This window comes from Lissotriton vulgaris, chromosome 8 (genome assembly GCF_964263255.1).
Source record: "Lissotriton vulgaris chromosome 8, aLisVul1.2, whole genome shotgun sequence".
Lineage (NCBI taxonomy): Eukaryota > Metazoa > Chordata > Amphibia > Caudata > Salamandridae > Lissotriton > Lissotriton vulgaris.
The window spans coordinates 653,415,370-653,432,047 of record NC_141696.1 but is presented as its reverse complement, the minus strand read 5'-3'; the positions used below and the strand labels follow the sequence as shown (position 1 = coordinate 653,432,047).

The following is a 16,678-nucleotide window of genomic DNA, read 5'->3' as shown; positions in this document are numbered from 1 at the left end:
TGACTCTGCCACCTCAATTAGTGCTGTCTCCGTGCTAAAGCCGGGACGAAAGCCTGATTGCGTTACGTCTCATGTAGTATCTTGTTATCTTCGATGAATTTGCTCAACTGGCGCTGTATTATTTTCTCGAACATTTTTCCCGGTGCAGCTAACAGAGAGATCGGGCGAAGATTGCTGAGGTCTTCTGGATCCCCATTAGGTTTTTTTTAAGCGGGAGGAGGGTTGCATGTTTCCAGATGTTCGGGAATACCCCCGAGACGATGGACGAATTCCAGATTTGTTGTAATGTGGGGGCCACAAAATCAGCTATGGTGCACCATAGTTTAGATGGACATGGGTCGTCCGGTGAACCAGATTTGCAGCGGTTTAGTTCTTGCCTCACCACACTCAGGGGTACCGCCTGGAATTGAGCTAAGGTTTCACCCATCACATCTTTGATAGCTAGGTCCGTTTTCACAGTTTTTTTTTCTGGCCCAAAGGACTCGTAAACTTGTTTGATTTTTTTGATCAAAGAACTCAGAGATGTTTTCGCATAGAGTGGTTGACGGGGGGACCTCCCTCTCGATGCATTTAGGTTTAAAAAAGGACTGTACCACCTTAAAGATCTGTTTGCTCGACTGCTCTGCCTGCTGGATAGAATCCGCATATAACTGTTTTTTTGTCTTTCTAATAGCCTTCTGTAGTTTTTGGGATACTTCCTTATATTTGTTTTTTTCTGCGGGCCCGTAGTTTGCCCTCCACAGTCTCTCCAGCTTCTTGCAGGCTGCTTTCTCCGTCCTAAGGTTCTGAGAGAACCAGGGAGCGGAGGGAGAGTCCCGTTTAGATATTGCTCGTGAGGCTGGTGCGATAGAAGAAACCATATTCCCGACCCAATCATTGAGTAGCTGTGCGTCTATGTTAGCATTTGAGGTGAGAGATGGGATATTCTGCGCCAGAACAGGGCCCATAATATCGGGGGCTAGTTTTTTCCATTGTCTCTTCAAAAAAGAGCATTTGCTTGAAGCAGGACTATCAGAAGCCATATTCAGTTTAAATGGGATCAATGAATGATCTGACCATATTAACGGTAGTGGTGCCTCTGGCTTCACATCCTTAATATTAGAGAAAATTAGATCGAGCATGTGACCCGCTCTATGCGTGGGGCCGTCGTTAATCAGCCTCAGCTTGGCCGTATTTAGTGTGGATCTCAACAGCTCTGCAAGAGCACAGTCTGTTTTGTCCATATGAATGTTAAAATCCCCGACCACGATGAATTGAGGGTGGAGGAGGGAGCTCTGAACAATCGTTTCCAGCAGAGTAAATAAATTGGGATCCTCACCGCCAGGTGGGTGGTAGATCACTAATCCTGCTAAAGATGGCTGAGGACTCACCTGAAAACAAAAGTGTAGCCCCTCAATTCCCTGAATCATGGTAGGGGCCGAGGAGGTTAATACTAACTGTTCTATAAAAATGACAGCCACACCTCCACCTCTTTTGGTGCCTGTGCGGCTCGAAAGACATATTGCCTAGGCATTGTATACATTGCCCGATTGTATGCCGGCAAAGTATATCATACACCTAATCCGGCCTTTCTTAGTGTAACAAGTACTTCAATCTCAGTTCTGCTTTCATTGTTTTCCGGTAAGAATATCCTGTACTTTATTTCGTAGTTTTGTTCTTTCAGTTTCAAATGCTTATTAATTAATAAAGGTTTCTTATCTTGTGCCCTTTTAACACTTTGCGTAAATGGTACTGGTCATTCTGTATAATGCCTAGGAATTGTATAGAATGCCTAGGAAAAGTATGTAACATTTTCACAAAAAACGTATATTTCCTAGTTTGCCTCTAAACCATCAGGCATTCTATACATTACCTAGGCATTCTATACAATACCGGGATTTCACACTTTGACTGTAACTTATCCAAAATTGCCTTTTGCAAAAGACGTGTTCAAGATAAGGGTTGCGTTGTAGAAAGGTATCAAAGCATTCCATACTCCGAGGATGTATACATTTCACATGGGGCCAGTTGCAGACAGGGGAGGGGAGAAGCTGAACCTAATTTGTCTACTGAAGAACTATAGCAATTGCCTACTGATGTTCTACAGAGACTGAGACACACATGTGGACCTCCCTCAAAGTGGAATTGCTAATATTGGCATTGATACTTTAATCTCTCATTTGTTTCTTTTACTCATTTCAAAGAAATTGTTATATAAAGGAAGGGGAATGTGTAGTGACTTTATTTACTTCTATTTTGGTAGGCGCTCATTTCCCGCTACTTTTGGAAGTTAGAACACAGTGATATTGGAGCACACCGAAGGGGACTGAGGCAGTAGTTAGTAGGGCCACTGGTGACTGTCTTTTTAGGCTGACCATCCAGTCTTCTCTTATGTTTATTACCGCAATACATTACTTTATTTAGCCTTTTCTTGCTTCCTTTGTTTGGTCGCTTCACGTAGCTTTTACTTCAAATATTAACAGTAACGGTAATATGGTGTTTCATCATCGACCTGGATAAAATAATAAAGTCTAGTATGCAATAGTGAGATCAGTAGTTAATCCTCACATCACAATATCCCTACCATTGCAAGCGAATTTTTTTTACCACACCTAACAATTTAATGTGTCATTTATTTCAGATGCAATAAGGATCCATTAACTGTGATCAATCTGAATGGAGATGCTCAAAATGCCAGATTTTCCTTTTCGGCTTTCCGGTTCACTGAGCACTCAGGGATGCCAGTGTCAACATATTACCTTCACTGTATCACTCGTCTCTGTTTGACAACATCATGTGCAGGTTTTAAGGTATGGTACATCTAAAGCAATTCATGCCCTGTAAGTGAAATTACCAGTGGTCTAATAATATCTGTTATTTGAACAAGTGTGCTAATATTCAAACACTCACACATTTATTACCACAACGAAAAACTCATAATCTGGTACTACTACATTATACATTATCTCTTACTTGAGAAATCACATATTTCTGTCCCACATGCACCTTGCTATCATCTCCTTATAGAGCGAAACACATGGAGCCAAACTCATGAAGCTGATTCAGTGTTTACATATCTTTTTTGATAACCTCTATAAATTATAAAACAATATTACACAATGATATATGCAAATGCACTAATAGTGGGAGGAGAAGGCAATCATGCACAGTTGTGGTAGTAAATACAAATTGTTGAAACAATATACATATTATTCTCTATTTTGTAAAAAACGTTCTTGTACTCAATTTTTAAAATAACTGGTTATGATTGTTAAATCCTGGCCCACAGTAGCCAAAACCTGAGGGGCACTGAAAGGTGTCTTGTAATGTGAGCCAATAGAAGGGATTGGACAGCTAAAGAAGAAACAAGGAATTAATTTAATCCGCTATTGAAAAGCTATGGACTGCAGAGGAGACACCATGGTCCAGATAAATGAGTTAACCGGTACAGAATTCTCAAATGGACTTTCGCTCTGCTCGATCACATATGGGTCAGTGTTCCCATATCCAGATTTATTTGGTCTGGGAACACTGGTCCCAGTCTTACTGGCTGCTAATTCTGCCTAGTAAAATCACCATGGTGAAAGGGTAGTATTGCAGCCCAACCCATTTTCCAGCCCATACCTGGCCCTCAGCAGTGGCATGGGGGAAATGCACTGCTTACCTCTTCCCAGTGATAGTCTCCCTTTCCCTACCTTACTCCAGCCGCGGCCGGTAGTGGGAGTACTGGCTGGGCGGTGACGTGGGGAGGGGCAGGGTGGGGGGGTAGTAATGTATGGATTACGGACTTTAACAGGTAAGTAAACATATAAATAAATAAAACAAATGTTGTTGCGCGCACTGCATCGCATTTGGTGAAGCAGTGAATGCAACGAGATTCGTTTTATTTATTTATATGTTTACTTACCTGTTAAAGTCTGTAATCCATACATTACTACCCCCCACCCTGCCCCTCCCCCTCCCCACGTCACCGCCCGGCCGGTACTCCCATTACCGGCCGCGGCTGCCCTACTCTTGCCAGCCCCCTATCCTCATCACATGCACCCCAGCCCTAGCTCACATTTGCCACTGGCTCTGAGCAGGCAGTAAATAAAAGCATTAACCTTTACAGAACAGTAAAACAAGTGTGGAATTCTGCACAGTGAAACCAGTTCAGCACAGTTAATCCTGTTCTATAGGGAGTAACTCATAATTGTAGAAATTCTATATGGAAAAACTGGGCAGTAAACATTTCGGTTACCTGGAATTTCCTCATCGAATTCTGAATTATTCGTAATGTGGCCTTCTATGGCTGCAGTTGATGCTATTTTCCACTCTTACCAGGCTTAAACATACACATGCTTTAAAATACGTAAACCTCTCAAATGGTCTTTTCATGTTTGTGCATGATGATATCTAGTTTTTTACTTTTCGAGTCTGTTCATTGAGTACAAAAATCTCTTCTTGCACTAATTAAAATATAGAGGGATATTCTCAACAAATCGGTGAAAACAATCGCTAACCTCAGTTACCATGCGTTTTCTTATCGCTGCGTACCGCGTGAAATTATCGCTGCATTAGCGGTGTATTCACAACACGCCGCTAACAGGCGATAGTTTCAGGGAAAAGCGGTGAAAACTGCTGCTAACATCAGCGCGAAGGCGATAGGAAATCCGCGATAGGAAATCCGACGTTAGCGGGCAAAAACTACAGAGAGGTCCATTAGTGGCAAAAAAAGCTCACGTTAGCCAGCCCAACATGAGTTTATTTTGTCTCTAATGCAAAAAATAGCCTATCAGTCAACATCCAATAGAAAATAGGTATAAAATCCCCAAAAATGCAGAATGTTGCAGCCTGGGCCAAGTGAAGCACACATCAACAACCCCTGTAAGCCACCCAACATCCAGGATGACCAGGATGAGAACCAGGATGCCTCACTGGACCTGCATCTGGAGCCTCAATACCTTGCTGGACCTGCGACTGGAGCGTGAATGCCACGCTGGGCAAGCATCTGCAGCCTGGATGCTTTGCTGGACCTGTGTTTTGAGCCTGGATGCCTTGCTGGACTTGCGCCTGGAACCTGGATGCCTCGCTGGACCTGCGTTTGGAGCCTGGATGCCTTGCTGGACTTGAGACTTGAGCCTGGATGCCTCGCTGGACCTGTGTCTGGACCCTGGATGCCTCACTGAACCTGTGTCTGGAGCCTGGAGGGGGATGTGGAGGAGCTGTGGAGTCGATGAGCCATGGCGGTAGACATTGAGGCACGAAGAATGCCCGTACCTGGTGGTGAAGTCTGGCAGGTCGCATGGACACATGTTGCTGACCTTTGTGAGAAGACCGTCTTGTGCACGTTGGAGCTGTTAATAGTAGAGGCGCTCCTGCGCCCCAACGTAGGCAGTCTGCATCGCATACTACGATCAACCACTACACCGAGGTGCACAAAGGGGATTACCAATGGTGGGTGCCACCTCTCTGCATCACAGGCTGGATGATTTTGGGCTAGGTGGATGCTGTGGAGGGTGAGGCCCCTGAGCTGTGCCGAACTTGTGTGGTGGGAGCACTGCAACTTCACGCCTAAGAGGGCCCTGCTGTATCAACTGTTACGGGAGGTTCACCAGTGGACTTGGTGGTGACTGCTGTACCCAGGCTTGTGAAATTCCACCTGGCTGAGGCTCCCCATGACTGAGTCACAGATTTGGAGAGAGTGCAGCGGATTGCGCCCCCAGTGGCTGCTCATCCGCTATGGCGGAAGAGAGTCGCCCCACTGCTTTCAAGCAGCGCAGAGGAGGAACAATCATCACATGATGACACCTTACTCATGTAACCATGCTATGTTTCCTTTGCGGGTGGGAGGGTGGTTAGGACTGCTCCAAGCACAGGGCAAGTCATGGGTGGATTTGCATGCCCACTCAAGTGGGAAATGATTGTTTGGTCAACCCACTCAGGCTGCCCAAAGCAGTCATGCACATTTGCCTGTTCATAATGCAGGCTGCATTACAGCCTGCATGGAAAAAATGCTGACTCCTCCAGCCCCTGGCTGCATGCCTTGTCCCGTTGCCAATTACCAATCCCACCACTGCATTGAAGTGTTGTGATTGGCTCAGGGGAGGGAGCCTGGCTGCCTACTTCCTGTTCCTGTAAGCAGACGCAGGAGAGCAAGAGAAACGAAGACACAGGACCGACTTCGAGGTAAGACTTCCCTTATTAAAATATTTACAACACCCGCTCACACACACATCCCCGCATCCACGCCACATCCAGTGTTCTTTCCAGTGGTTACCACTTCACAGCTGTTCAGCCCCTTCCAGAACTGCTCAATGGCGGCCGCTGTGCGCTCAGGCACAGCGGGCGTACCATGCCACGCTTTCCGACATGGAAAACCTGTAGCAACGCGTGATTGGAGGCTCCTAGCAGTTCCTTTTTCTGTTTTTGGCCCGTGGTTGGGGACCAATCACTGCACATTGTGGCAGGCACCTTGAGCAGGGTGCAGGGATTAACACAACCTCCCATTTGCCTATGAGAGCTTGTGCTACGGTCGGTTTACGGCCGTAACAAAAGATCCAATAGGGAAATGTGGGAATGTGACTGCACCATGTGTGGTTGCATCCTAATTAGGCGGTCGAGACCGCTGACCAGAGGTCGGTCGGTCCAGTTTCCGCCATGGTGTTGGTCAGGGGAATTTCCGACCAACATTGTAATAAGCCCTTAAGTATAAAAAGTTTTAAAAAACAGCCATGTAAAAAAAAAAAATTTAAACTGTACTAAAGTACCTTTCCCCAATATATAAGGTAGTAGTGTTTTCTTTTGTATAAGTAGCACTGTAATTTATAAGTAGCTCTGCAGTACTCCATTAATTTATAAAAATATATATACATGTATTTTTTATATTGAGAAAATATAGTACAGTACAGCGTATTTAACTTTTTTACAGGATTAAAAAAAAAGATTTGAGCTTCACAACACTTTCTAGGTAGTACCGCGGTATGCCGTGATTTTTTAAAAAATTATATAGAAACATATAAATAACTTTCCCTACTTATTACCACTTTTATAAAGTGGTAGTAGGTCGAAAAAAATAGAACATATACTACATAACTATATCTGAGGCCCTAACCAAGAAAATGGCAAGTTGTAAAGGCCACAAGGCAGCCTTTTTACTTTTTCAAAGGCAGCCATAAATCATATATTGCATTGTCATATACTGCATTATACCACATAATTACTGTGGCCTTCAGCTTCCCAATATATCACTTGGGGACGTATTACTATGTCTGGCAGACGCATCACGGAAACGTGACTGACGTAACTTCGATTGGTGGTCCTGACCGCCTAATTTTAGAGGCGACCGCACATGGTGTGGTCGCATACTCACATTTCCCTATGGGTGCCTGTGCTATGGATGTAAACCCGCCATAGCACAAGCTCCCTTAGGGAAATGGGAGGTTGTGTTCATCCCTGCATTGCAACCGTAGGCCACTAACAGAAGGGGGCCCTGCTATGGGCTCCCAAACTCGCTCTCCGTCAGGCTTCCCATGTCAGGAAGCCCAGCATTGAAAGCCTTGGGGAAACTGAGCATGGTAATCCGGACAGTTTAAAACACCATCCATATGGATTATGGGCCAGTCTCCGACTGGACTACAGGCTCCTTGAGCATGTCGGAAGCCAACCGGAATGACTGGCCGGTTTCACTTCTGACCGCCTAAATTCTATGCGGTCAGAAGTGAAACCAACAATCTCGGTCGAAATGCCACCAACCTGAGGCAGGAGGCTTTCCGAACAAGAACATAATCAGCCTCTAAGTGTTTAACCCTTCTAACTTACCAACTACTGGACCAATTGACTTAAAATAACAGAAAGGATCATGTACACACCATATATATATATATATATATATATATATATATATATATATATATATATATTTGCAACAGGTTTTCCCCGGTCCCGGGGAAGAATGGAGACGCTGAAAAGACGGCTCTGAAATGCTTATATCAGTGAAAGTTCGAAATTTATTTCCATCAATCCATGTGGGGGGTCAAACAACAAAAAAGCAACCAACGCGTTTTGACAGCGTCCGCTGTCTTGATCACGGTCAGCTTAGTGTGTGAAGCTCACATTTTTATGAAACAAACAAAACATTGAAGTTACACCCCCTCGGTCTCTGGGTCCCGCCCATCAGTTCTGGGTGTTCTGGGACTGGTAGTCTATGGATTACCTTCATGGCACTGGTATAGTTATTTTAAACATTTTCAACCAACAAGAAGCCTGGGGATGCATTACCATTAACTTTCCTAATTTTGGGTCTTGCATGCTGTCCACTTTTATCCATTTTAACATTTTAGCGTTAATTAAAAATTTCATAATGAACGTAATCTTTGCGAGGGGAAACCATGGAGAACCTAATGGTGCTAGAATACCGCCCTCCAGTGGGCTTAGTCTGCAAAATGGTGCTTTATTGGGGTGGATACACCGTGTAGTGCTTACTAGGACTGGTAATCGCCGCCCTCAGGGATTTATACAGTGTTGGCGAGTGATGGCATTTCATGTTGGTCACATTATTCAGTCAGACAAACAACAATACAGTTTATAAGCAGAACATATTTGTCCCCATGAGCGCCTAGCGAAGGGAAAGGGAGCCAAGCGGTGGACATATATATATATTCACTGAAAAAACCATAGGTTATAGACCATATATAGTTAGGGATTAGCATTTAAAAAACCTTATTTTATTTGCACAAAACCATTGAAATTCCATATATAGTTAGTTGCGCTAACTATATATCGCGCACCCGCAATCCACTGCTGATGATGTCACATATTACATCATTCATGACATGGTCAGTGACATCACTGATGACATCACTGATGACATCTCAAATGACATCACTGATGACATCACTGATGACATATCAAATGACATCACTGATGACATCACTGATGACATCTCAAATGACATCACTAGTGACATCACTCATGATATCATTCATGTGATAATACAATGAACCTCTTCAGACTCTAATGTAACCTTAGATACAATCAGTGTAAACAGACACTCACAGACTGTCACTCATCCATGGAGTTACTCACACAACTAGTCAGTCATGCAAACAATCAATCACACCTCCATTTCCTGAACTATACAGTTATACAAACTTTACTTATTCAAATATATACTAACACATATTTTCTCTCTTATACAATCCCTGATACAAGTTCACAATGATCCATACAGCCACTCACACATTCACTGGCTCTTACGCACAGTTATTTATATATGTCAACTCTCACATGTACTGTCTTTTACATATGTACTTACTTTGACATGTAGCACTGAGATATCCATTCACTCACCAATACACTCATACACACAGTCAACCGCCCATACAGCTGTTTCCACATGCACTTTTGAAACCATACACCTAGGGAATCAACTGCTCACACATCTATGCACAGAGTCATACACCTCCCAGCCACCCACACACACACTCAGTCTCCCATACAAATACCTGGGCTACCAATCAATAACCCATATAGTTACTCATATAGCTACTTATCAACACATGCAGCAGTTTACAGAACAACAGACATAATAATGCACAAATTAAGACAGTTTAGTCACTAACCCATGCACTCAGTGAGACATATTTAATCACTCACTCATACAGTCAGTCATGCACCTACTAAATCCTTCATCCAGACACTTATACATCCACTCATTCTTCAATATGTAAGACATATTTACACTTTACAGAAACATACAGTCACTGGATGTTGTCATCAGTGATGTCATCAGTGATGTCACTGACCATGTCATGAATGATGTAATATGTGACATCATCAGCAGTGGATTGCGGGTGCGCGATATATAGTTAGCGCAACTAACTATATATGGAATTTCAATGGTTTTGTGCAAATAAAATAAGGTTTTTTAAATGCTAATCCCTAACTATATATGGTCTATAACCTATGGTTTTTTCAGTGAATTTTCAAGGTTTTGTAAATGCAAATTCCTAACTATATATGGTCTATAACCTATGTTTTTTTCTGTGAATTTCATTGGTTTTTTAAAAGCTAACATCTGTAACTGTAAAATGTATTCTTCTTTAAATCTTAAAATATATTTTAGATGTTTATTAATAATTTTTTTTTAAATATTTTTTTTCTTCGCTTCCAGTTCGCGAACCGGGAAGCTTTCCGTTAGCTCATCTTGATGCCGCGATCTAGTACGCGAACCGGTAAACGTTACGTTAGCGGAACTGTGACGCGTCGCGGAAGCGCGACGTATCACGTTGTCGCGTAATGCGTCTAATGACGTGCCGCGTTAGCGCTCCCGGAAGTGCTCCGGACCGCGAACCGGAAGCGATCCGAGACGCGGCGCGCACCGCGTAACGTAAGCGGAACAGGTCATGTGACTTGTTTATCAAAGTTTTCATTGGTTCATTTCACTTTTGGTTTCCAAATGATGTATGACTAGGTCATGTGACCTAAAAATAACACTTTTCATTGGTTCAGAACTTTTGCTTTTCCCAAATCATGTAAACCCCTCCTTCTTTCCTCACTCTGACTTTCATCTTGGTGAGAGAAAGACCATTTTCCTGGAGTTCAGCAATGGCTTCTATACTTGCTGCAGCTGGTGCACCCCCACCACCACCTCCACCTCCTCATAAGAAGAGAGGACCTCCAAGTCAATTTATCTCCAACAGAGAGGAGGAAGAGGAGGAAGAAGAAGAAGAGGATAGAGATCAACCAGAATTTATCCCGGAGTTGCCCCGTGTTTCTAAGAGGAAAACAAGTTTCATCTGGCAGTTTTTTTCCATCCCTCCAGGGGAGAAGAAGGTGAATGCTAAATATGCCACCTGCCTCATCTGTAAATACAGATTGTCTAGAGGCACAGAGAAAAAATATAGTATGGGGAACTATACTATGCATCGCCATATGGCCAGGTGGCATCCCTTAAACTACAGCCGGGCAGAGTTGAGGGACCTACAAGACAATCCAACGACAACTCCTGTGCCCAGATCTACGTCAACAATGTCTTTGACAGGAAGAGAGGCACAGGAAACTGTGCCAAATATTCAGCCAAACTTTAAACATATGAGGTTTACCTGTATATATTGTGGTGCTATGCTCTCGTATGGGAACATGAGCGTGAACTTGATCAATATGGTGTTCGAAAACCATAAGTGCCCTAACGCACCCAAGCAGTAATTTTTTTTTTGCTCCTGTTGAGCCCTTTTCAATACCTGTTTTTTTGTTGTTTCCCCTCCATAAAAAACACAAAAAAAACATAAAACTGTTCTAAAAATACAAAAAAATCAAAAAATGTTCAGAAAAAAAAAAAAAAAAAAAAACAACAAAAACAAAAAAAAAAAGTTCTTTTCAGAACTACCTCCCCTTTCAAATAAAATTGCTAGAATGTTTATCACTCTGGCAAGCTCTATTTCTTTTGGTTCGCTTCAAGTTCGCTGACCGGTTCGCGAACTTGAAGCGAACCAAAAAAATATTTTTTTAAAAAAAAGAAGAGTTAGTATAAGGGAAGTAAACAGAGAATAATGTAAAAAGAAAGACAGCTATAGAGAGTAAATCAGAGATAGTGTCAGTGACATCATCAGCAGTGCATTGCGGGTAAAAAGAGTAGAAAACATTTACCTTATAATTCTTGTTACCTTTTTAAAATATTTTTTCATACTTTCAATCTGTAAAAGAGAGAACAAACATTTCCAAAAATATTAAAACATGTATTTAAAAATTAGAAAAGACAAGGGAAAAGGTTCAAGAACAAACAGTTTTTCAACAACTTTGACATTTACAGAAGCCTCTGCTTCTCTACGTCCCCTACACAATCCTAAACATATATATTTTAAACAAACTGTATCTTGATGTTGATGAACTGAGGCCTATTTTGGAACATGGTGCTTCTTTTGCACTGCTAATGTCTCACAATAGTGATGCAATAGCAGCGCAAAAAAGATGTAAAGCCATCATAAAATTGAGTCTAACATTTTAAATGATTGTTTCAGGATGCAAATAAGATGTGTGCTTTCAAGAGCTTTCTTTGAGGTGAGGCCTATTAATTTTTTTAAAAAAAAAACAGTACCCAGAAGTACAGCTCTGTAAGCATTAACATTGACACTTACAGAAGACTCAGTTTCTCCATATCTACCTCACATTTCTAAATGTATATCATAAGTACAAAAAGCAGAACATTAATTATACATGTTAAATGGTTTATTTTTGCTGTTCTCAGAATGTATCAAATTTCACTTAAATCAGTGACTTGAAGGTATTCATCATGTAACAGCGGGGAAAAAAAAACACAATCAAAATGATTGTGTTTAAAAAACCCATTCAACATAAGAAATCTGAATTCAAAACTCCTTAAAATTAACTTACTTTCAATGACGTCGAAGGATGTCCTATGAACAGCGTCCACTGTGTTGTGCTATAAATATTGTAAGCCCGCCACTTTCTGAAAGAAAACCTCCAACGATTCGAAAAATATGTTACATACAAGAAAAGACTTCTCACATTCTACCACATGTTTCCACTTGGCCAAATCATGTTGCAGCTATTCACAAGTCTTGTAATTCTTCCAATCAAATCCCGTCATTTTCTATTTTCGCAACTTTCAAAAAGAAAACATTTAAGATAATTTTCACAATCCTGGACTACTAATATCTTACCCTTCTTTGTCACTCATGTTCTCCTTTTCCTATGACACTGATACTGCTTACTATGAAGCAGACTTACTTGCATCAGGTTTATATAGTCGGATTTTACAAAATGACATTATAATTAAAAGTTTTGGACCAATAATCTAGACAGCATTGCAGACTTACATTCCCTCAACTTCATGAACATTTTAAAATTCTTCACAGGAAATCCCGAGATTCTTTCTTTAAAATTTTGGTTTTAAAAACACCAGGTAAGAATTTTTAAGGTCAAACGGCAATTTTTTTTTGAAAGTTACAACGGAATCATTGCAGAATGACCAGCCGTTTCGAGACTTTAAATAAGCTGTATAATGTCCTGAAGTTGTTGAAGGACCATCGTGATAGATAATTGCTACAGTTACAAAAGTCCTTCCTGATATTGAAAGCTGAGAAGCCACAAAATTTTTTATTAAAGTTGACAATTTTGATCCATCAGGCCTACATCGTTGCATCATTAAAATGACATACTGTCCATATCTACGTATAAGTAATGTTGACATCATTTCAGATTTACATTGGCTACACTCCATGTTGTGATCCGCTGCATTTACTAGCTTATTAAAGGAGACTGATTTACTGTCTGGCAAAGTTAAATATATAAATCTTTCTGAGTCTACACTACTAGTACTTGATACCCTACAATTCTCACAGTCATGCTGCCATTGATAAGAAAGCCCAAACAGGTGATCTACATCTACACCCTCAACTTGCAATATATCAAGCATATACATTAAAAACTCCTGACAATCTTGCTGATTATTTTCAGAGAAGTCTGTTTGACCTGAACATTCATCTAACAGATAACGAACTTCAGACACACTTTCTACTTTTGTTCGATCAGTGCTACATTTTACGAAAACAGAATTCAACAAACAGCATAAAATTTGTTCTGAATTCAACAGAATCTGTTCTTTTAAACTCTCTAGTGAAAAGAGAACATTAACCACTACATTTGCATAGCAGTTGACACCAGAACTGTTTTCAAATTGAAAACCGACAACATCTTCAACAGAATCCACTTTCTTTCTGCTAACAATTTTCGGGTCATTGACTTTTAGTCTTTTTGCAACAACCTCCCTACTATTACTGCTATTTCTACGTTTCCGGCCTACCACACGTTTCTCAAACAAAGGATATTGAGGCAAATGTGGCGCATACTCTCTTCTTAACCTATTGTATTCCTTAACACAATCTAGATCCGCACAAATGTTTGTGACATCACAGTCAATCAAGTACAATCCCGATAAAGTTCTAACTCGTGACAATGCCACATATGCCATACCCTCCTTGAACACAGAACTGCCAATATTCACCAATGCACAGTCTACACTTAAACCTTGCGATTTATGGATTGTCACCGCATATGCCAAGCAAACAGGAAACTGTTTACGGCGAACATATAAGTCTTTAACAAGCAAAAACCTAGCAGAACAACGACCAATTTGCTGTACTTCCTCAATGCCATCAAATTTAATTCTTAAAAATTCTACTCCATCTCTATTTCTGTATTTCTCAAAATCAACAACATTACCCATTGATCCATTTACCAGACCTCTTTCTACATGTAAATTCCTTCTCAAAATGATTCGACAATTTAAACACACATTCAAAGTCTTTTCAAAACCCGCTGTTTTAGATATAGTCTTCTCTAATGAATCCAATTTTGATTTCAAATTGTCTGACAAAATAATTGTTGATCCCATATGCTCTAATTTGTCGATAGCTTCAAGTTTCACAATCTCTTGCTTTTCTAAATTCAACATTTTGTTGTTGAAGATGGCACATTCTGCAAGAGTTGGCATGAGACATATCCCGGATTTCTTCTCAGTAATTTTCTGAAAAATATTCTCAGGCACAATCTCTTGTTTGGGATATAAATTTGACAGTAATCGTGCATTTAAAGCTTCTTTCCCATGCTCGGTCACTTTTCCAATTCTAATATCTTGTAGAATATTCTTGTAATCTTCATCCTTTGCCTGACGCATATTTTGATGCAGTTCAGCATAATTGAAGTTTAACCATATATTGACGTTGCCAATGCTCCCTAGGCACTTCCTGGTATCTTCATGCGTGAGTATTTTGAACACAGGTTGACCTTTTACTGGTGTCAGCTGCAGAAGATCTCCGAAAACAATGATGTGTTTCCCACCAAATAACACATCATATTCAGTTTTAAGTACTTCTTGCATTCTCAAATGCACAAAGGCAAGCATGACATTGGAAACCATGCTTACTTCGTCAATGATAAGTAGTTTCATTTTCCTCAAGACTCTTGAAACTTCACAGCAAGCATCTCCAGATAACTTGTTGTATTGTAATTTGTTGTCATGCTCCACTGGCAGCATCAGTAGACGATGCAAAGTAATACCTTTAATGTTATGTGCTGCCAGTCCAGTAGGAGCGGTGACAACACAAGACAGCGATGACTCAGTCCTTTCCTGCAAATAACAAGAGATTGCTTTAATGAGGAAACTTTTTCCAGTTCCCGCTTCTCCACTCACGTACAGTCGGACAGGCTTCAACGATGTACATGAGCACTTGTTCTTCTCATGACTTAATCCGTGTTCAATTTCCTTGGTAACTTCATCATATATTTTCCTCTGCTCAACGTTGAGTTGTTTTTCCAAGTCTTCTAAGTTAACTGAATCCTCCTGAGCATGTGCCATGGCTCTTTCTACTTCATTCATAGCAGTGGCAGCTTCATTTTCGATAATAGGTCCTCCAAGTGGATCTTGACTCAATGAAACAGAACTCTGACTGTCCTGAGAACTGTCTCTGGCAATCTCGGCTGCAATCGTTGCTTCCTGCTCAATTTCCAAAGTTAGCATTTCTTGATATTTAGAAAAAGCAGGACATTCTATGGACTCCTTGGCTGCATTGAAAGAGTCTTCGTAACAGAGGAAATCTCCAAGCAGTTCCTCTTCTGCACGCCAAGGCTTGAAAAGTTGCAAAAGTGCTAAATAAAAAAACTCCTTTTTTTCTGGACATTCACCACTCAATTTTCGATGGTTTACTAATTGGCATTTTCTTTGCTTGACCAGGCATCCCTCACTTCCAATTACAGCATACACTCCTTTCTCAATATCTTCTTTGATGTTCCTCTTGAATATATAATTTTGGAGAACCTCATATAGACAAACATTCTCAAGGTGACTGCTTCGATTTGGATAATATGTATCCAACATGTTGGTCTTCAAAATGTCGGTACTGTTTGGTTCCTTTTCTGCCAAATACTCAATTTCCCGGACAGGTTTTAGAACTCGATTTCGTGTTGCAGCAAGACCAAGACTCGCCCAAACGAGACTCCTGGATTTGGCATAGAGACTTGCTGAAGACAAACGATCAGAACATTCGTAAGCTCCGATTTCTCGATGCGACAACATCTTCAGACTGAAACTGTACAACTTCTTGCTGAGGCTCTTTTCATGGGAAATGTCCTCCCACATATCCTTTAGTTCGGTCTTTTCTTTTTTGGTGATGTAAGATGTCACATACCGAGCCACAGCCATACAGTTGTCAGCCACAAACTGTATATCCATGTTAGCATTCCACATGGACAAAATCACTGGGTTGTAGTCATTGATGTACTTGGACTCTTCGTTCCTTTTCAAATTGTATGTATTCTTGGGTGATTTCCTCGTCACATTATGTCGCAGCGAAGACATCAAACTGTTCACTCTTCCTTTAGAAATCACCGGTCGTGGAAAGTTGAAACGACATTTGGTGTAGAACTTGTCCTTGTTTCTGAATTTACGACGACAGTACTTTCCACAACGATGGCTTTGGAAACGTAGAACTTGTTCTCTTAGACTTTTTTTCTCCGTTGCGTTTGGAACAGCACACGTAGAATACTGTTCTATGAAATTCATCACTAAGTCATTCGGATCTGTTCCAAATTTAGGTGCATCCTTGATCCACAACAACATATGTATATGAGGGGCACCTCTTGCTTGGTACTCCTTTCTCCAGAAGAAATCCAACACCTCTCCAAGAGGTGGATTCTTTTT

General features: G+C 41.1%; 1 protein-coding gene across 1 annotated transcript in view; it reads left to right on the top strand.

The window, feature by feature from the left end:
- LOC147697847 (zona pellucida-like domain-containing protein 1) overlaps positions 1-16,678 on the top strand; it is a 496,253-nt gene that overhangs the window by 373,848 nt on the left and 105,727 nt on the right. Inside the window, exon 8 of the mRNA XM_086934524.1 lies at positions 2,621-2,789. Coding sequence (XP_086790650.1) covers positions 2,621-2,789 — 169 coding nt within the window. The remainder of the gene's footprint in view (positions 1-2,620; positions 2,790-16,678) is intronic.